The 21,651-nt window shown below is 24.6% G+C and overlaps 3 protein-coding genes across 4 annotated transcripts in view; 2 read left to right on the top strand and 1 right to left on the bottom strand.

Moving 5' to 3' along the window:
- LOC122510454 overlaps nucleotides 1–4,359 on the bottom strand; it is a 303,718-nt gene extending 299,359 nt beyond the window's left edge. Inside the window, exons 1-2 of one of the 2 annotated variants that reach the window (XM_043625111.1) lie at nucleotides 4,111–4,359; nucleotides 1,974–2,130 (exon numbers count right to left, since the gene is read on the bottom strand). The gene's annotated coding sequence lies outside the window, so the exon portion shown is untranslated. The remainder of the gene's footprint in view (nucleotides 1–1,973; nucleotides 2,131–4,110) is intronic. The other variant, XM_043625112.1, reaches the window with a different exon arrangement.
- Nucleotides 4,360–5,262: 903 nt separating this feature from the next.
- LOC122510165 (lethal(3)malignant brain tumor-like protein 3) overlaps nucleotides 5,263–21,651 on the top strand; it is a 141,406-nt gene continuing 125,017 nt past the window's right edge. Inside the window, exon 1 of the mRNA XM_043624620.1 lies at nucleotides 5,263–5,281. The gene's annotated coding sequence lies outside the window, so the exon portion shown is untranslated. The remainder of the gene's footprint in view (nucleotides 5,282–21,651) is intronic.
- Nucleotides 18,327–20,212, top strand: LOC122510167 (period circadian protein homolog 1-like). Its single transcript, XM_043624623.1, has 2 exons — nucleotides 18,327–18,513; nucleotides 19,205–20,212. The coding sequence occupies exons 1-2, from the start codon at nucleotides 18,511–18,513 to the stop codon at nucleotides 19,967–19,969; spliced, it is 768 nt and encodes a 255-aa protein (XP_043480558.1). The 5' UTR covers nucleotides 18,327–18,510; the 3' UTR covers nucleotides 19,970–20,212.

Genomic DNA, 21,651 nt, shown 5'->3' with positions numbered 1-21,651 from the left:
TTGAAAATAATTGAATTCCTGCTACAAAAAAATTCGTTATTTTTGAAAATAATTGAATTCCTGCTAAAAAATTCGTTATTTTTGAAAATAATTGAATTTTTGGGAAAAATTCTGTTATATTTATAAAAAGATAATTGAATTCTTTCCAAGAACTTTATTTAAAAGTTTTGAAAATAATTAAATTTCTACGAAAAATTTTTATGAAAATTTTGAAAATAATTGAATTCCTGCTACAAAAAAATTCGTTATTTTTGAAAATAATTGAATTCCTGCTAAAAAATTCGTTATTTTTGAAAATAATTGAATTTTTGCAAAGAATTCAATTTTTCCTAAAATTTCAATTTGCAAACTTTTCAAAATTCAATTATTGCTAAAAAATTCACGATATAGTGCTTTTAATATTGTTCAATTATTATTTCAAATTCAAAGAATTTTATTAGAATTCAAAGAAGTTTATTAAAATTTTTGAAAATAACTCAATTTCTGTGAAGAATTTTATGAAAATTTAAAAAAATGATTGAATTCTTACTAAAAATGTTATTTTTTAAAATAATTGAATTTTTGGGAAAAATTCTGTTATATTTATAAAAAGATAATTGAATTCTTTCCAAGAACTTTATTTAAAAGTTTTGAAAATAATTAAATTTCAGCGAAGAATTTTATGAAATTTTTGAAAATAATTGAATTCCTGCTAAAAAAATTCATTATTTTTGATAATAATTGAATTTTTGCGAAGAATTTTGTTGTTTATAAAGATAATTGATTTCTTTCCAAGTTTATTCGAAAGTTTTGAAAATAATTAAATTTCTGCGAAGAATTTTTTAAAAAAACTTGAAAATAATTGAATAACTGTAAAAAATTCTAATATTTTTGTAAGTAATTCAATTCTTCCAAAGAATTTTAAAAAAAGCATTTTTTTAAATAATTGATTTTCTTCTAGGAATTGAAATTAAATTTTTAAGAATAATTAGGTACATTTTTGAGCAATTCCTGTAAAATTGTATTAAAAACAATTAAAATTCTGCGATGAATTTTATTATTTACGAAAATAATTGAATTCTTGCGAAAAATTTTATTAAAATTTTTGACAATAATTAAATTTCTGCTAAAAAATTCGTTATTTTTGAAAATAATTTAATTTCTACGAAGAATTTTGTAAACAAATATTTAAATAATTTAATTCCTATACTAAGAATTTTGTCCTTTATAGAAATAATTGAATTCTTAGGAAGAATTTTGTTATTTATAAAAAAAAATTGAATTCTTGTCAAGAAGTTTAATGAATGTTTCGAAAATAATAGAATTTTATGATTAATTTTGAAAATAATTGAATTCCTGCTAAAAAAATTCATTATTTTTGATAATAATTTAATTTTTGGGAAGAATTCTGTTATTTATGGAAAGATAATTGAATTCTTTCCAAGAACTTTATTTGAAAGTTTTGAAAATAATTGAATTTCTACGAAGAATTTTATGAAATTTTTGAAAATAATTGAATTTTTGCAAAGAATTTTATGAAAATTTTAAAAAATAAGCTAATTTTTGCTAAAAGTTTTGTTATTTTTGAAAATAATTGAATTTCTGAGAAGAATTTTATAAAAAATATTTTAAAATAATTGAATTCCTGCGAAGAATTTTGTTCTTTATGATATTATTATGATATCTTTATGATTATTATTTAATTTAATTTTTCTGAAATTCTTTTAAAATTGAATTAATTTTGAAATATTTAAGTGAAATTAGATTTTAAGAATAATCACAATAACTTTAGAAAACAACAGCTTTCCAGGATTTCGATCAAAATTCCCTGACTTTTCCAAGTTTTTTCAAGGTTTATAAAATTCCCCGACATTTCCAGGTTTTTCAGGTTGCGTAGCAACCCTGTCATTGTTCAAAAAATCATAAAAGGCAAAGGATCGTTGAAAGAAAAAATATTTTTCTAAATTATTATTTGTCAAATTCTCATTACTCACCGAAAAATTTTCCTGTTTGCTGCATTATTTAATTGTGTAAATTTCTCAAGCATCTACTACTCCGAAAGTATACTATTTTCTTAATAATTTCTTCTCAAAACGTTCGTATTCCTTTTTTGTTGTTATTTGTTATTTTTCTTTTCCAAGACCGTAAAATCTACAAAAAAATACAGATTTTAGTATATTTCAATTTATATATAAAAGTTTCACATAAATTCAATTATTTAAAAAAATGAGATAAAATTCGTTTTAAGAATTGAATTATTTTCATAAATAATAAAATTCTTCGAAAGAAATCAATTATTAATCAACTTTATCAACAAATTTTTGAAAGTAAATAAATTCTGTCGAAGAATTTTATAAAAATTTTAAGAAATAATTGAATTATTTCGACGAATTCTATTCATGAAAATAATTGAATCTCTGTAAAAAAAACTTTATTATTTAATATTTATGAAAATAACTGAATTTTTGTGAAGAAATTTATAAAAAAAATTTTTCAATAGTTGAATTCCTGTGAAATTTTTATTATTAATGAAAATAATTAAATGTTTGCTAACAATTTGATTAACATTTTTTTAAATACATAATTGAATTTTTTGAAAATTTTTATTAAAATAGTAGATATTAAAAATAATTTAATCTAGGAAAATTTTTGAAAATAATTAAATTTGTGCCAAGAATTTTATTAAAATTTTTTAAAATAATTGAAGTTGAGAGAAGAATTTTATTAATTTTAAAGATAATTGGATGAGAAATTTTCGAAAATAATTGAATTTTAGCGAAGAATTTTATTACTTCTGAAAATAATTGAATTTTTGCAATCATTTGTAGCTTCTACAAAATTCAATTTTTTCCAGTCCTTTAATAAAAATCCCTGATTTTTCCCTGATTTTCCTGACCTATGGCAACCCTGTTAATGTTTGTATTATTTTTTGTACCTATGTATTTGAATTTTCGGAATTATATTTTTTTGAAATATTAAAAATAAATGAATTTTAAAAAATTATAATAAAAAAAAAATATTCTAAGAATTACTTTTCTAAAAAAAATTTTATTATTATTTTTTAGAAGCTAGTTTTCATTAATTTTCATTTTCATAAATTTACACGTGAAAATTTTTCATTTAATTTTTTTGAGAATTCAATTATTTTCACAAAATTTGCGATTAAAATTTTTCAAACGTTGAGTTTAAAAAATTGTAATAATATTTGAAAAAAATCAATTATTTTCAAATAAATTTTACAAAATTTCAATTATTCAAAATCTTAATTGTTTATTTGGAAAATTTAATTAGAAAAATTATTTTAAAATAATTTTTGAAAGATTTGTCTAAAGTTAATTTTCATATTAGAAAAATCGAAATAATTTGCAATTTATAATAAAAATGTAGTATTTTGTTGCAATATTTGGAAAAAAGTCTAAATTATTGAAAATAAGTCGAAAAAAATTGCATCTTTGGGAAATAATCTAAAATTGAAAAATAATTTTTAATGACCAACAATTGTAATTTTTATTGTCCTGTTATTTTGTTTGGATTTATAAATTAATTTTAGTGTGATATTATATTGTATCACACTAAAATTGTAATTTTTATTCAAATGGAACTTTTAATTGTTTAAATTGTTGGTAACATAACCTGGAAAGTAAACAATATTTATAATGACAGAAAATTATAATTTTTATTCAAATCAAACTTTAATTCTTTAAATTGTTGAAAATTACACATTTTGTCAATATAAGAAACACCGAAACCATTGAAGTATCGGACTAACTTTTTGTTTCGACTGTACTAGATTTAACGCTTTTCTATATGACAAAAATAATAAATGCAAGAGAATGTACATTATTTTTCAAATAATTATCACTCTCTTTTCTCTTTAAATCTTTCGCCTGAATTGATATTTTTTAAAGCCACTAACCAAAGTTACAGGAAACTAACCGCAATTTGGTTTGGCCTTCGGTTAGAGGGGTTAGAGTGATTAAGTGCCGTATCAACATGGTAAACATTTTTTACCACTATTATTACTATACACAGTTTACATAATTTAGAGAATATTTACTAATTTACAAATAAATAATAATTGCTAATACTAATAATTTACTAATTAATGCTACTAAAATTCTTTTCACTCACCGAAAATGAACATTCAACTATTTTGCATTTGTTTCTTCGATGCATCAAGGTCAACCGTTTCATCCATAAAGCTCCATCGAAACTGAGTGGAAAATTCATCCTTTGACGTTTTACTTCCATATATGAGCGATTCGTAATATAATCAGCCAATTTGTGTCTAATGCATTGCAATCACGATGATTATTTATTGATTTCACAGTTAAAGATTGGAATAAACAATAAAAGCACAATTTTCTTCTATTCCTTCTCAACGAGGTTTACTAACTGCCACTAACTGCCGACAGCGCCAACTTCAGAGGGTCAGCTGACGCTCGATATATCGATACGATCGATACAATCGAACAACCAATCAGGACGTTTCACCCCTTTCTCCTATATATAAAAAGTGAGAATTATAAATAAATTGCTAGACAAATTACAAGAATAATTATTTATATTTATTGTAGGACAGAATTTTCTTTTCAGAAAATTCTAGCTAAATATATATGTGCAAAAAAAATGATAATGAAGTAAACGCCAAACGGCAGTTGAAAAATTGATTTGTCCTTCGATTTATATCAGCCAATCAGAAGCCTCTATCATCTAGTACTTTTGAGGGGAAAAAAAAAATAAAAGTCCCTAGAACGCACTATAGTTTTGGCGCCAAAAAAGTAGCAACTAGCAGACAGGAGGGCGATCAGTAATGATCAGTAACAATCATGCATTGTTTAAAATTGTTTATTTTTACACGACTCTAAAGAAAATTTATCCAGAAATCATTTGCCTGAGTGCTCTCAAAACTGGGGAAATTATTCCAATTTGCAGAAGGAATGCTATTACCATTTAATAAGAAAAGTATTGAAAGATATAAACTTGATGTATAAGTGGAATTTACGGAATTTATATTTTTTTTTTATTTGAAGGTTAGGTTACATTAAAGTATATATTTGTTTTGTAGCAAATTTCTTATTATTATTGTTTCGCTAAAGTGTCTGAAGTGCCTCAAGAGGATTTATGAATAACTGCGAGTTCAAGAAAGGATTATTTACTGCATAAAGCTTATCTTCATTCGAAAGAAATTTCACAATTTAATTTGCAAAACTGTATCAGCATTTACGAAGGAATTATTAGGATTATTACAGGATACAATGTTTTCCGAGATTAGAGAGGAGTTAATACCTTGGAATTTTGAGTGAGTAGAATCTTTTTTCTATATACTTTATACTTAATAATTTTGGAGGTTTGGTCAATTATTCAAGAGAACAACATTTCTGATTATATTGATGTTTTTTGATTTACTATCGCTGTACTGTGGCTAAAATATGATCGGTTTTAGCCAAAGGCAGTTCGTTGGAATGAACTCGGTTATATATTCCTATTTATAGAAAACAATTTCAAGAATTTCACCTCTCGCTAACAGAGAGCATTGCTGAATTTGAATGCAAATGATTTTTTAACAATCTTAGTCAATTGTTTCTATTATTTGGTAAATAATTCCAATTTCAAATTAAATTGTTTTCGTTGCGAATTAAATATGTTTTTTGATTATTCGGAAATTCTTAATTTAGTTAATATTTGAAAATAAAAAGTTGAAATAATTTCAATAAAAAAGTGAAATAAACTTTTTCAAAAAAATTAATTCTTCAGAATTGTTATACACTATTTTGAAAATTAGCGTGGTTTTCATGAAGTTTTTTTTTGTGGCTTCGAAGTCTGAGAAAAATAGCCTATTTCACGGTTTTTCGGGCCGTAAACCATGCATTTAAAGAATTATTTTTAAATCCATTCGTTGAAATCGTATATTTTGTATATATGAATATGTATATTTCGTGTAAATGACTGTGTCCCTATAACACTGCACGCGAAGCAATGTAGAGAGGAATCTGGAGAGTCATTAAATTAATAGTAATCACACATAACCAGGATCCTCGAAGGACATTAAGTTCACTAGTCCTAAACTGCAATAGTCATCAAATTCATGGAAATCATGCACTCAACTATAACCAAGGTGCGATAATCCATTTATAGAGAGTCTATTAATTCTCCTCAATTTTCTTCGCAAAGACCGAAAACAAACTTGATACATTTCAATAAAAATTCTGATAATAATTTCTTTTTTTTTATAAAATAAACGAATTTTCACAATCTTTCTAAGAATATCGTAAATTGAGGTAAAAAAAAACGTATAAAAATTGTTGCGATGCACGTTTTTGTCTCAATTTGATATCCTTAAAAAAAATTTGAATAAAATTCTACGCAAATATTCAATTATTTTCATAAATAATAAAATTTTTCTCAGCAATTCAATTATTTTCAAAAAATAATAAAATTCTTTACAGAAATTCAACAATTTTAAGAAAATTTTCCCCAAAAATTTAATTATCTTTATAAAAAAAAAAATTCTTCGCAGGAATTCAATTATTATCGAAAATAATAAATTTCTTGTCTAAAATTCAATTATTTTCTAAAACTTTAAACAAATTCTTCGCAGGAATTCAATTATTATCGAAAATAATAAATTTCTTGTCTGAAATTCAATTATTTTCTAAAACTTTAAACAAATTATTGACGAAAATAAAATTATCTTTGAAAAAATAAAATTCATCTTAGAAATTCAATTATTTTCATAAATAATAAAATTCTTTAAAATAATTCAATTATTTTCATAAATAATAAAATTCTTCGCAGGAATTCAATTATTATCAAAAATAATAAATTTCTTGTCTGAAATTCAATTATTTTTAAAAACTTTAAACAAATTATTGACGAAAATAAAATTATCTTTGAAAAAATAAAATTCATCTTAGAAATTCAATTATTTTCATAAATAATAAAATTCTTTAAAATAATTCAATTATTTTCATAAATAATAAAATTTTGTTAGGAATTCAATTATTTTTATAAATAATAAAACTTATTGCAGAATTTCAATTATTTTTAATGCAATTTTAATCAAATTCCACGAAAAATGTAATTATTCTTAAAAATTTTATTAAAATTCGTCCAAAGAATTAAATTATTAAAAAATTTGTTGATAAAATTTTATATAAGAATTTAATTTTAAGAAACATTAAATTAATAAATTATTTAATTTTGTATTTAAATAATTGAATTCTCGTAAAATTTACTAATAAAAATTGTTTTAAAAATGAATTTCAATTAAAATTTTAGATTATAATTAAATATTAAAAATTTAAAATCATTATAGCGTGAATTTTTAGAAATAATTGAATTTTGATAAGGTTTCAAATTAAAATGATTGAAATTCTGAATTTTTTATATTTTTAGCAAACAATTCTGTATAGAATTAATTCTTTTAAAAAAGTTTAATACATTTTTTTTTAAATTACTTTAAGTTTTTATTTTCTAATATATATTTAATTGAAGAATTTCCGAATAATTGAAATTTTGTAAAATTGAACTATAAACAAATGAGTTTAAAAATTCTCAAAGATCTTTTTCAAAAATTATTAAAAATAATGGATTTATAGAAGAATTTTAGTTAAAAACAGAAGAAAAAAATTTAATTTTGGAGAAGTTACAAATTATTGCAGAAATTCAATTATTTTCAAGAGTAATACAAATCTTCTTAAGGATTCAATTATTTTTATACAAATAATAAAACTCATCGCAGAATTTCAATTATTTTTCATACAATTCAATTATACTTCCAATTCTTTTTCTCAATTTCTTGAAAAAAGTAATTATTTTCATACAAGTTTTAATAAAATTCGACAAAAGAATTCAATTATTCAAAAAATTGTTGATAAAATTCTTTATGAGAATTCAACTTTGAGAAACATTTAATTATTCAATAAATTATTTACTTTTTTATTTAAATAATGGAATTCTCGTGGAACTTTTTCGAAAATTATTATAAATAATTGATCTAAATAATAGTAGAATTTTAGTAAAAAATTTTTGAAAATAATATAATTGAATTGAAATGATGAAAATAATTTTTCATTTTTGGTCCGTAAAGTCCGTATTTTTAAATACTTTCACTGGTTCGAGCCCTGAAATACTTTTAAGTATTTTACAAATAAGAAAAACAGACATTGTTCGTTATAACGAGAAATTAAAATCTATTAAATTATATGGGGAAAAAAAGGTTTTTTTCGCATTACGTACGTATTTATTTTACATACAGATGCGAAAAAAGAATAGAAGAAAAATAGATTATCGAAGATTGTAAAAGAAGTTATGCACAAGTTTTAATGCATTTCTTCTTTGAGAGTATAGTTGTACTTCTTTATATATCATTAAAAAGTTTGCCCCTTGAATAAATCTTTTCAATTTTCTTCTAATTTACACTTGCGACTATAGAATTAAAGAAACAAAATGTACATTTTGAAATGATAATTTTTATCATTATAATTTTATTATTATAATTTTATTATTATTATTATTTGTATTATTATTATTATTATTATTATTATTATTATTATTATTATTATTATTATTATTATTTTTATTATTTTTATTTTTATTTATTATAAATGCGAAAAAAATTTTAATGCGAAAAAACAATAAATATTTTTTATTAGAAAATAATATTTTTAAGTATGATATTATAAAATATAAGAATATTTTATAATATTATTATACTTAAAAATATGATTTTCTAATAAAAAATATTTATTGTTTTTTCGCATTAGAAACGTTTGGAGAATTTTTTTCATATATATATATTATAGTGAGCGCCAGGAGCATATAAATAAGAGAAATCAATTGATAGAAAAATTGTAATTGGAGAAGAGCGCAGTAACTCCTCTAACGATGTCTGTATTTCGTGATATACGTGCAGTACAGCTTTAACTAAGTTCCAACGATGACAGAATAAATTTCCAGTTTCCCGCCTACTTCTATACATTTATATAATTCTCCTCCTTATATCTCCCCCACCCCCTCTCTTCAATTCTCTTCATTCTCTTCTTTTAAAACTTCCCTTCTCTTATCCATGCGCGTCTCTTTTTATACTTGAAAGACGAAAATTAAAATTTTCATTTTTTTTAAATTTTCAAAAAATAATTAACAATTTTAGGGAGAAAATAAGTTTTTCTCTCAATTTGATGTAGAAAATAACTAATATTTTTCAAATATCAAACAATTTTCAAATATACGACAATATTAGACAAATTAAATGGGAAAAATACAATAGTATAAAGTTGAAACATAATTTTGGAAACAATTTTATCAAAATCGGGCCAATATTGACCGAAGAATGCGTGAAAAGTTATAGTAAGCATTGCCAAGCATCGAATACAATAAATGACTTGAATCAATAACCAATTTAAATATTGGCACAAGTATTATTTTCATATTGAGTTCACTTTATTGTTTCTTTAAATTTGAATTCATATGGTTCTGTTGGCGTCCGACAGATGGCCACGCTGCGCTTTGCCCATAAACATGAAACTAAAGTTGCTTATTTAGCGATGCAGAATTGCAGGGTTGCCACAAGTCAAGAAAATCAGGGAATTCAGGGAAAAGGGAAAGTAAAATTGGTCAGGGAAATCAGGGATTTTTATTAAAGTACCTACTGGAAAAAATTAAATTTTGGAAAAGTTACAAATGATTGCAGAAATCCAATTATTTTCAAAAGTAATAAAATTCTTCGCAGAAATTCAAATTATTTTCAAAAATTAAAAAAAAAATTCTTGTCAAAATTCAATTATCTTTAAAAAATAATAAAATTCTACTCTGAATTTCAATTATTTTCGAAAATTTTAATTAAATTCCTTGCAAAATTTCAATTATTTTCAAACAATTTTCCTTAAATCAATGAATCAATGATTTTCAATATCTACTATTTTAATAAAATTCAATTATTTAAAAGAAAAATGTTGATAAAATTCTAAAAGGAAACATTAAATTAATTTCATAATTAATAAAAATTTCACAGGAATTCAACTATTTACAATTTTTTTTATAAATTTCTTCGTAATAATTCAAATATTTTCATAAATAATAACATTTTTTACAAAAATTCAATTATTTTCAAAAATAATAATATTTTTTACAGAAATTCAACAACTTTAAAAAAAAATTTTCACCAAAATTATTTATTCATTTCTTTATTTTACAATCAATTAAATACAAAAATAAATAATTTATTGAATAATTGAATGTTTCTTAACATTGAATTCTCATAAAGAATTTTATCAATAAATTTTTAAATTATTAAAGTCTTTTGACAAATTTTCATAGAATTTTTAAGAAAAATTAGGCACATTTTGCTAGGAATTCAATTTAAATTGAAATTCTACGATGAATTTTTCGTATTTATATAAATAATTGAATTCCAAAAAAGAATTTTATTATTTACGAAAATAATTGAATCTCTGTAAAAAATTGTATAGTTTATGAAAATAATGGAATTATTACGAAGAAATTTATAACAAATTTGTAAATAATTGAATTCTTGTGTATTTTTATTATTTATGAAAATAATTAAAGGTTTGCGTAGAATTTTATTAAAATTTTTTTTAAATAATTGAATTCTTTTGGAAAATTTTATTAAAATGGTAGATATCGAAAATCATTGAATTGAAGAAAATTTTTGAAATTAATTGCAATTTAAGCAAGAATTTTATTAAATTTTTTTAAAATAATTGAATTTCGGAGAAGAATTTTATTTTTTATGAAAATACATAATTGAATTATTTTAAAGAATTTTATTATTTATGAAAATAATTCAATTTCTACGATGAATTTTATTTTCGTCAATAATTTGTTTAAAGTTTTTGAAAATAATTGAATTTCTGACAAGAAATTTATCATTTTCGATAATAATTGAATTCCTGCGAAAAATTTGTTTTTTTATAAAGATAATTAAATTCTTGGGGAAAATTTTGTTAAAATTGTTGAATTTCTATAATAAAGAATTTCATTATTTTTGAAAATAATTGAATTTCAGACAAGAAATTTATTATTTTCGATAATAATTGAATTCCTGCGAAGAATTTTATTATTTCTGAAAATAATTGAATTTCTACAATGAATTTTATTTTTTCAAAGATAATTTTATTTTCGTCAGTAATTTGTTTAAAGTTTTAGAAAATAATTGAATTTCAGACAAATTTATTATTTTCGATAATAATTGAATTCCTGCGAAGAATTTTATTATTTCTGAAAATAATTGAATTTCTACAATGAATTTTATTTTTTCAAAGATAATTTTATTTTCGTCAATAATTTGTTTAAAATTTTTCAAAATAATAATTGAATTTCGGACAAGAAATTTATCATTTTCGATAATAATTGAATTCCTGCGAAGAATTTTATTATTTATGAAAATAATTGAATTTATACAATGAATTTTATTTTTTCAAAGATAATTTTATTTTCGTCAGTAATTTGTTTAAAGTTTTAGAAAATAATTGAATTTCAGACAAATTTATTATTTTCGATAATAATTGAATTCCTGCGAAGAATTTTATTATTTCTGAAAATAATTGAATTTCTACAATGAATTTTATTTTTTCAAAGATAATTTTATTTTCGTCAATAATTTGTTTAAAATTTTTCAAAATAATTGAATTTCGGACAAGAAATTTATTATTTTCGATAATAATTGAATTCCTGCGAAGAATTTTATTATTTAAGAAAATAATTGAATTTCTACAATGAATTTTATTTTTTCAAAGATAATTTTATTTTCGTCAATAATTTGTTTAATGTTTTAGAAAATAATTGAATTTCAGACAAGAAATTTTTTTATTTTCGATAATAATTGAATTCCTGCGAAGAATTTGTTTTTTCATAAAGATAATTAAATTCTTGGGGAAAATTTTGTTAAAATTGTTGAATTTCTATGCGATAAAGAATTGTATTATTTTTGAAAATAATTGAATTTCTGAGAAGAATTTTATTATTTATGAAAATAATTGAATTCCTGCGAAGAAAGTAATTACATTTTTGCAATTAATTTTTTAAAAAAATTTAATTTTTTATGGAATTTACTTTAAATTGTATTATAAATAATTAAAATCCTCAGAAAAGTTTTGTAATTTATAAAAATAATGGAATTTTGACTACGAATTTTATCAATTTTTAAAAATAATTTAGTTCATGTGAAAAATGTTATTACTTGTAAAAATAATTGAATTCCTGCAACGAATTTTATTACATTTTATTTAAATAACTAAATTCTTTTGAGAACCTTTTATTACAATAATAGTAAATAATTTAATTTTTTTTTTTTTTTTTGAAAGATTTTATGGACATTTAAATTTTTATAAAATATGAAGATATCAATTACTCCGAGTCTTCGACTCGGAATAATCGTTATCTTTTTGTTTTATAATTTAATTTTAATTTAATTTAATTTAACTTTATTGAAATAAATCCAACAGTCACAAAGACCAATTACAGGATTATCGGTTATAATTATATTATATTATAATTATTATATTATATTATAATATTCTTATATATAAGTTGTTGAATTTTAAAAATGTTTGAATTTGAATGTTTTGAAGAATTTTAATTCCTAAGGAAAAATAATAATTAAATACTTATTTAAAAATTTAGTTATTTATGTTTGCGAATAATTTTACAATTTAAGAAATTCGTAAGTAAATGTAATAGAATGTTTTTTTTAAGTCTCTAATAATTTTTAGAGTGAATCAAAATATTCTTTAGGGTCAGAGAGAAAAAGTCAAAATCAGTCAGCGAAATAGCCTGGAAATCAGGGAAAAGTCAGGGAAAAAGAAAATTAATTTTTTGTGGCGCAACCCTGAAGAGGAAAAAAGTAGTTGATATTTTTGGAAATTGATTATTAAAATAGATATAAATGATTATAATAATCATAATTAGTTTGCACATAAACTATTGTTCGCCTATAACTATAAAGGGTTTTAAAATTTAATTTTAAAATTAATTGGATTGCTCGCCTGACCATTCACGGTCTTCTTCCCCTGTTTATATTCTCGCGTTCCTTTCATTATAATTATACGTCTGCATTTCTAAAGTCTGACCATATTCTGAGCTTACTACTTTACTCATGATATTTACCTTTCTATGCCTGCATGTCTGATTAAACTGGCGCATTTCTACTCACGGAACTCTATATAATACACGCGTCTATTAAAGTTTTATCTCTATGTTCGCAAACGTCTGATGTCTATTGACTCTTCCACTTAATATTGATATTATGTATCTCACTTCAAAAGGTCCTGTTTATCTATAAATATAGACCTACTATTTCCTATTTATTGCTGTTATTATTATTTTCAAAATTAATATTTATTTTGGAAATTTTATTATTATTATTTTCAAAATTAATATTTATTTTGGAAATTTTATTATTATTATTTTCAAAATTAATATTTATTTTGGAAATTTTATTTATATAATTTAAAAAATTTCATTTATATATAATTTAAAAAATTTCCTACGTGGCTGCATTTTGTCAATAAATGTCTGAGTGGATATTGACATTTCCACTTATTCTTAGCAAAAATGTGCTCCTGACTCCTAAGTCGATTGTCTGACCACACATGGACCTTTCTACTAGCAGCTTCCTAATCTTATTTATTGTACCCCATTTTCCTATAGGTTTTTTCCCCACTTATTCGCATTTCCTCCACCTTATAGTCTATAAAATATTTATATCTTTTCTCGAAATAAATTTAGCATTTTTTCATTTTAAGAATTTCCATTTATAAAAGTATTCGCCTATACAATAAATACAATATATTTAATTTTCACATAAATTATATAGTAAACAATAAAACTCATCGAAAAATTTCAATTATTTTTAATAATAACTATAATAATTTTTCACAAAAAATCAATTCTTTTTAAACATTTTCAATAAAATTTTTTTTGCAATAATTAAATTCTATTCTCATAAATAGTAAAATTCTTTTCGCAGGAATTCAATTATTTTTGGAAATTTTATTAAAATTTTTTGCAAACTATTCAATATTATTTTTCTAAATAATAAAATTCATCGCAGGATTTCAATTATTTTTAATATTCAATTTTATATTTCATTTTTCGAGAAATTTCATGAAAATTATATATTAAAAATAATTAAAATTCTGACGAGAATTTTATTCAAAATTTAGAAAAATAATTGAATTTCGGAGAAAAATTTTATTATTTATATAAAGATAATAATTGAAATATAATTTCAATTCCTCAAAAAAATCAATTATTTAAGAAAATGTTTTTTTAAAATTTTTCGAAAGAATTCAATTATTTATAAAAATAATAGAATTTTTCTCCAGAAATTCAATTATTTTCAAATATTTTAATAAAATTATTCGAAAGAAATCAATTATTTTAAATACAAATTTAATTAAATTTTTTTGAAATAATTCAATTATTCTTTTAGATTTTAATAAAATTCCTCTTTTTATTACAATTACTTCTTTTTATTCAATTATGTCGATAAATAACAAAATTATTTCCGAAAATTCAATTACTTTTAGTGAGTTTTAATAAAATTATTTCAAAAAATTCATAATTATTTTCAGGCATTTTAATATAATTATTTCCGAAAATTCAATTATTTTGAGGCATTTTAATAAAATTCTTTGCAAAATTCAATTATTTTCGTAAATAACAATATTCATCACAAGAATTCAATTATTTTTGAAAGTAATAAATTTCTTCTCAGGAATTCAATTATTTTTTAAAATTTTAATAAAATCCTTAGCAACTATTCAATTATTTTCATTATTAATAGAATTCATCGCAGGATTTTAATTATTTTCAATACAATTTTACAGGAATTGCTCGAAAAATGTAATTTTTCTTAAAAATTTTATTTCAATTGTTTGAAAAAATCAATTATTTAATGAAAAGTTTTTTTTAATTCTTTGAAAGAATTAAATTATTTACAAAAATATTACAATTTTTCAGAGGAATTCAATTATTTTCAAATATTTTAATAAAATTGTTCGAAAGAAATCAATTATTTTAAATACAATTTTAATTAAAGTTTTTTAAAATAATTCAATTATTCTTTTAGATTTTAATAAAATTCTTTCCAAGAATTCAATTATTTACATAAATAATTCGTCGAAAGAATTCAATTATTAAAGATATCAAAATTATTCCCGAAAATTCAAATATTTTGAGTCATTTTAATAAAATTCTTATTATAAATTGTAAAAATCTTCGTATAAGAATTGAAATTATTTTTACAAATAAAGTTTCCACAAGAATTCAATTATTGAAAATAATATTTACATACAGTTTATTATATTTTCAAAAATAAATTATTTTAAACAATATATATAAAATTCTTATAAAAAATTCAATTATTTTCATAAATAATAAAATTCATCGCAAAATTCAATTATTTTCATAAATAACAATATTCATTACAAGAATTCAATTATTTTTAAAAATAACAAAATTCTTCTCAGAAATTCAATTCTTTTTAAACATTCAAATAAAATCATTTAAATCTAAATAAAATTATTCGCAATAATTCAATTATTTAAAAAAAAATTTAATAAAATGCCACACAGATATTCAATTATTGTCAAAAATTTTAATATAATTCGTTTCAAGAATTCAATTATTTTTGATAAATAATAAAATTCATCGTAGGATTTGAATTATTTTCAATACAATTTTACAGGAATTACTCGAAAAATGTTATTATTTTTAAAAATTTAATTTCAATTATTTGAAAAAATCAATTATTTAATAAAAAGTTTTTTTTAATTCTTTGAAAGAATTGAATTATTTACAAAATTATTAGAATTTTAACAGGAGTTCAATTATTTTCAAATATTTTAATAAAATTGTACGAAAGAAATCAATTATTTTAAATACAATTTAAATTAAATTTTTTTTGAAATAATTCAATTATTCTTTTATATTTGAATAATATCCCGAGTCGAAATTTAAGCCCTACTTTCACCCTGAATTTTCAGGGGCTATTGAGTGTTAGGAGTAGTAAAGTAGGGTCTAATTCTTATACGATTAGACCCTACTTTGACTCCCAAAATAGGCTGAAATTTGCCAATCTTCCATTTGGAGAAGCAAAGGAGGGTCTACTTCTAAGAAACCTATACCGTACTTTTAAACCTCGTAGACCCTACTTTCATACTCCTAGACCCTACATTCTAAAAGAAAATTTTGAATTATTTTTTAATGCATTACTTGAAACACTGCAAATGCAAAAAGTACTCCAAATTCATAAATACTGATGTGTTTTATAGCGTCTATATACACTTCGTGTATATAGACGCTATAAAACACATAAAATTCCACTTTTACTCATCCCTAGTGCTTCAATTGAATCTGAGCAAATCTTCAAATTTTTCTTTTTCTAATTGTAGGGTCTAGGAGTATGAAAGTAGGGTCTACGAGGTTTAAAAGTACGGTATAGGTTTCTTAGAAGTAGACCCTCCTTTGCTTCTCCAAATGGAAGATTGGCAAATTTCAGCCTATTTTGGGAGTCAAAGGAGGGTCTAGTTTTTAAAAATTGTATTGAAATCAGACCCTACTTTACGACTGCTAAACCTGAATAAGCCCTACATTTTTAGAGGCTAAGTAGGGTCTAAATTTCGACTCGGGATTCTTTCCAAGAATTCAATTATTTACATGAATAATTCTTCGAAAGAATTCAATTATATCGACAAATGACAAAATTATTCCCGGAAATTCAATTATTTTAAAGTATTTTAGTAAAATTCATTGCAAAATTCAATTATTTTCATAAATAACAATATTCATCACATGAATTCAATTATTTTTAAAAGTAATAAATTTCTTCTTGGAAATTCAATTATTTTAAAAAATTCTAATAAAATCGTTCTCAAGAATTCAATTATTTTCATAAAATAATAAAATACGCTTTAGGAGTTCAATTATTAAAAAAAAAAATTTATAAAATACACACATTCAATTATTGTCAAAATTTTGAATAGTCTGTAAAATTTAATTATTTTTTTAAAAACTGATACCGTCACTGGTGGGAGTAACAAGGGCGCATAAGAATAGAGAAACACAGAATTTTCGTAAAGAAAATCGGGTGCTTCTTATTCTAACATGCAGCCCTGTCTTTGGCCGAGCCATTGGCCACGCGCTTTCCTTGCATTTTCCTCCATTTTTTCCTCACGCGCCTCCCTTTCACTTTTGTCCCTTTCACTACGTTCGTCGCTTTCCCTCATTCGCTGGCGGGCTGCCAAGCGTACGGCCCAATTTCTTCCCTCCCCGCGCCGCCTACGCTTTCCCGTCTACCACTCACTTGCTTTCCACTACCACCGGCGCGTCAGGCCCTTTGCTTCGCCTGCCACTTTCTCTCAGTTCCTAATACCCTGGTGTTTTCCGCGCCTATTTTCAATTTATTTTTTATAAATTATGGATGTTCGCGAGTCACACTATACGTTATATTTTGATATATTAAATCAGGAACATATATAGACATAGGAGGAATCTAATATTTTAATAGTTTAAGTTATTCAACATACGTGGTATTATATATTCTTACGAGGGTATAATAATTACTACGTAAGTATAAGAATAATTTTAACCTACTTTATAAATATTAAATTATCACTTTAGTATTAAGAACTTCGTTTTGTTATTATTTTTAATTGTTAATTAAGTTTTAGAATTAATTAGAATAGGGATGTGTGAGAATCTTTGAAGATAGAGGGAAACTCGCGAGGAGACGCGCGACTTTACCTCTGGCTCAAGCGAAACGCGTGAACCGTACGCGCATTTCGCGGAGTCAAAGATAAGAAGCGCAAGCGCAAACTGACCCTCTCTCTTGAGAAATTTCTCCCACTTTACGTTTTGGAAAAGTCGCGGATGATAAAAGCTGATGCACTGGACCAAAACGTCAGTTCTATCCTGAGCTCACCTAGAGGTTGGTCTTCCTCCTCCGCTCAACTTAACCACTACATTCTGAAATTGTACTTAGAATAAATTGCGAGTTTCGGACTTAGAATAAATCGACGAGTTTATACTTATAAAATTTTCAAGAAAAATTGAACTTAGAAAAATTTCGAAGAAAATTGGACTTAGAAAATTTTCAAAGAAATTTGGACTTGGAAAATTTTCGAAGAAAATTGGACTTAGAAAATTTTCAAAGAAATTTGGACTTAGAAAATTTTCGAAGAAAATTGGACTTAGAAAATTTTCAAAGAAATTTGGACTTAGAAAATTTTCGAGGAAAATTGGACTTAGAAAATTTTCAAAGAAATTTGGACTTAGAAAATTTTCGAAGAAATTTGGACTTAGAAAATTTTCCAGGAAAATTGAACTTAGAAAATTTTTCGAAGAGATTGAACTTAGAAAATTTTCAAAGAAATTTTAAACTTAGAGAATTTTTGCGGATCTCCACCCTTAGGGAGTTACCGTAGTGAACCGACCATTGTATCACCATTCGTTTAATAAATCGAAACGAACACAAGCTGTTGTCATCTTTATTCATAATACCTTCCAATGGTGAGTACATACTTCTCTCAATAAGTTCATTACTTCTACCGCCTCCCGAGTTGGTTTCCTCTCGGTCACGTTACACTTACACGGAGTCAAGCTGGTTTCCTCTTGACGTCCCTCACACTCTTGAATTGAGCTGGTTTCCTCTCAAGAAGAGTAACATTAAAATCGAGTTGGTTACCTCTCGATTATAACACACCGAGTTGGTTTCCTCTCGGTCACGTCACACTTACGCGGTGTCAAGCTGGTTTCCTCTTGACATCCACATTCTAAATTTGAGTTGGTTTCCTCTCAAATTGAGTACATTAAAATCGAGTTGGTTTCCTCTCGATTATAACACACCGAGTTGGTTTCCTCTCGGTCGCGTCACACTTACGCGGTGTCAAGCTGGTTTCCTCTTGACATCCACATTCTAAATTTGAGTTGGTTTCCTCTCAAATTGAGTAACAGCTATAATCGAGCTGGTTTCCTCTCGATTATTACCTACACTGTCCGAGTTGGTTTCCTCTCGGACCCATCTCACACATTTTTTGGATCAAGTTGGTTCCCTCTTGACGTTAGACTGAAACCCATATTCGAGTTGGTTTCCTCTCGATATGAGTAACCGCTAACATCGAGTTGGTTTCCTCTCGATGTCATCTCCACTCACTGAGTCTGGTTCTTAAGCAACCACACTCATCCGTTTTTTTTGTCCCAGGGTAAGAAGCGGTCCTTACGACGAGTGGCCCAAGACTGGGCTGAACGAGGTTTGCAGTTCGACGAGTGCCCTTCCGCGCCAATCGAGGAAGTGCAGCTACAAGTAGGAGACGAGTGGCTTTACCGACAATATTGTCTCAGACGAAATAGGCCTGCCCCTTGGGACGCACCACCTCTCCCGTTGCCACTGCCACGTTTCGGTATCGCAACCGTCAACGTCACCGTCCGTCGAGGTGAGCCTGAAGCTGTCTACGCTCCTATCGCCGCTGCCGCCGCCCCAGCTCCAGTAGTTGAAGTTCCGGAAGTAAGAGAACCAGCACGACTTCCTCGTCCCGAAGTTTCGAACTTCGCTTCACGGGAGAACTGGTACTATTTCGACTACGTGTCCTCAAACCGACCCAAGCCACGGGCCGTAGTCAGGCCTACCATCAGCCAACCGCCACAGCCGTCGCTGGTCCCGACGAAGGAGTCAGCTGTCGCACCGGAAGACGTTAAAGTCCACGAGGGCGAAGGATCGTTCAGTCCCATTGTAGACAGTCCACCTCGATCACCTCCAACCCCAGAGGTACGTCTGCAAGAGAAGAGCCCACCTGAAGCTGAATTGGTAATTGAGAAGGACGTCTTGAATCTCGAAACGTCACCCCTCAGCGGCGGTCCTTACTCCCCTGAAGGAACGCCTGAGGCCACGCGACTGCGACCTACATTTTCTAAGTTGCCGTTAGCGAAACGACGAAAAATTGTCTGCGATTTATTAACTTTATTTTAACATTCACACACTCACACTTATCACCCAAAGATCACACAACAGTATTTGACAGACCACTTGTATTATTAGTACGTAAGAAAGTATGAATAAATTATACATTGTCTTCCTCTAATTCACTGTGTTGTCAATGTCTTAACGTGGAACGTGGTTGGTTTCCTCCTCGTTCTAATATCCCAACCCACATTACAATTTTACTTCACTTTTCCGAGGTTGCGAGTCTCTCTCTCTCGCGCTCCTCGTTTTCTCGTATAGATAGTTAGTTGTCTGTTGGTCCAGTCACTTCCACCACAAGTGACCGGTATCAAAACTTTTCTCAATTTAATGATTTTTAATATCTACTATTTTCATAAAATTTCCAAACAGAATTCTATTATTTAGTAATTTTTTTGTAAAAAGTCCATAAGAATTTAATTTTTTTCATGAATAAGAATATAAATTTTTCAGGAATTTAATTATTTAAATTAGAATTTGCATAAGATTAGTCGAAAGAAATAAATAATTTAAAAAATTTTATATTCTGTGAAAAATTAAATTTTTTTTATAAATATTTAAGTTACTTAATGAATAATAAAATTTGTTGCAGGAATTTAATTTATTAACCGGATAAGAAAGAAGTAAATATTTTTGATAAACATTAGGAAAAAGTCAGGAAAATAAAAAATATGGAATGGAATTTTCGTTTTTTGAAGTATCTAAAACGAGTTTTTTTAGTCGTCGTGTTTAATTTTTCAATAGCTACTTTTTTTACCACTTTTTTTTTAGTTTGAAAGCTACTTTTTGCTACTTTTTTTTAAAAATTAATTATCAAGTGCAAAGTCTGTATAATGAAAGGACGAAAGTAGTCCTCAATTTGAAGAGAAAGATAAAATTTTCTATTTTCCCGAAAAAAGTACGCTTTACAGAAAATATAAAAAAAAAATATTGAAACATTTTTGTTATAAAAAATATTAATACCTTCCATTTTTTTTTTGTCAAATTTTTTCCGCTTGTTATTGAATTTAGTTCGCGAGGCAATTAAAAATCACTTTACGTCACTTCATACACAGATAGTATTTGTCGAGTTTTTCTCGTAAATCTGCACCACCCCACTAGGCAACAATGGACCAACCATTTTTCATTTCACCGTCAAACTTGTAGTTTTCATCGGCTTCTCGCTTTTCTGAGTATTAAGCAATTTTCAATGAATCGCTTTCACGAACATTATACCCAAGGGACTTTGAATAGACGATCATATAGTGAAGAAACTTATATAGAAAATCAAATTTCAATATACAAAGTTTTAAATATAAAACAAAAATTTAATCTTCTATTTTTCCATTCAATATATTGAAAAATAGCAACAACAAAAATAAAAAAAAGAAAAAAAAATTGAAAAACAACTTTCATCATCAAGAGAAATTTATTTATTTTATTTTTTTTTATCTATAAAATAAAACATAGTATGTAAATTGATGTCGAAAAGTATTTGTAAAACCGCCAGATTCCATGTGGAATTGAGAGGCAAGTTGAAAGTTTTACGACAACTCTATAAAAATATATTGCTTGGAAATGCGAAAAGTGCACTTTTCTTTAAAAATCACTACCAATAATTTTAAAAACAATTATTGGATACTTTTCATGTTTTTCGGTATTCATATATTTTAAAAATGAAAATTTTTTCTGTATTTATTAAATATGTGTAA

Source organism: Leptopilina heterotoma, unplaced genomic scaffold (genome assembly GCF_015476425.1).
Source record: "Leptopilina heterotoma isolate Lh14 unplaced genomic scaffold, ASM1547642v1 Lhet_68, whole genome shotgun sequence".
NCBI classification, from domain to species: Eukaryota; Metazoa; Arthropoda; class Insecta; order Hymenoptera; family Figitidae; genus Leptopilina; species Leptopilina heterotoma.
Note: the sequence above shows the minus strand (reverse complement) of the source record. Positions and strands in the feature narration are given on the sequence as shown.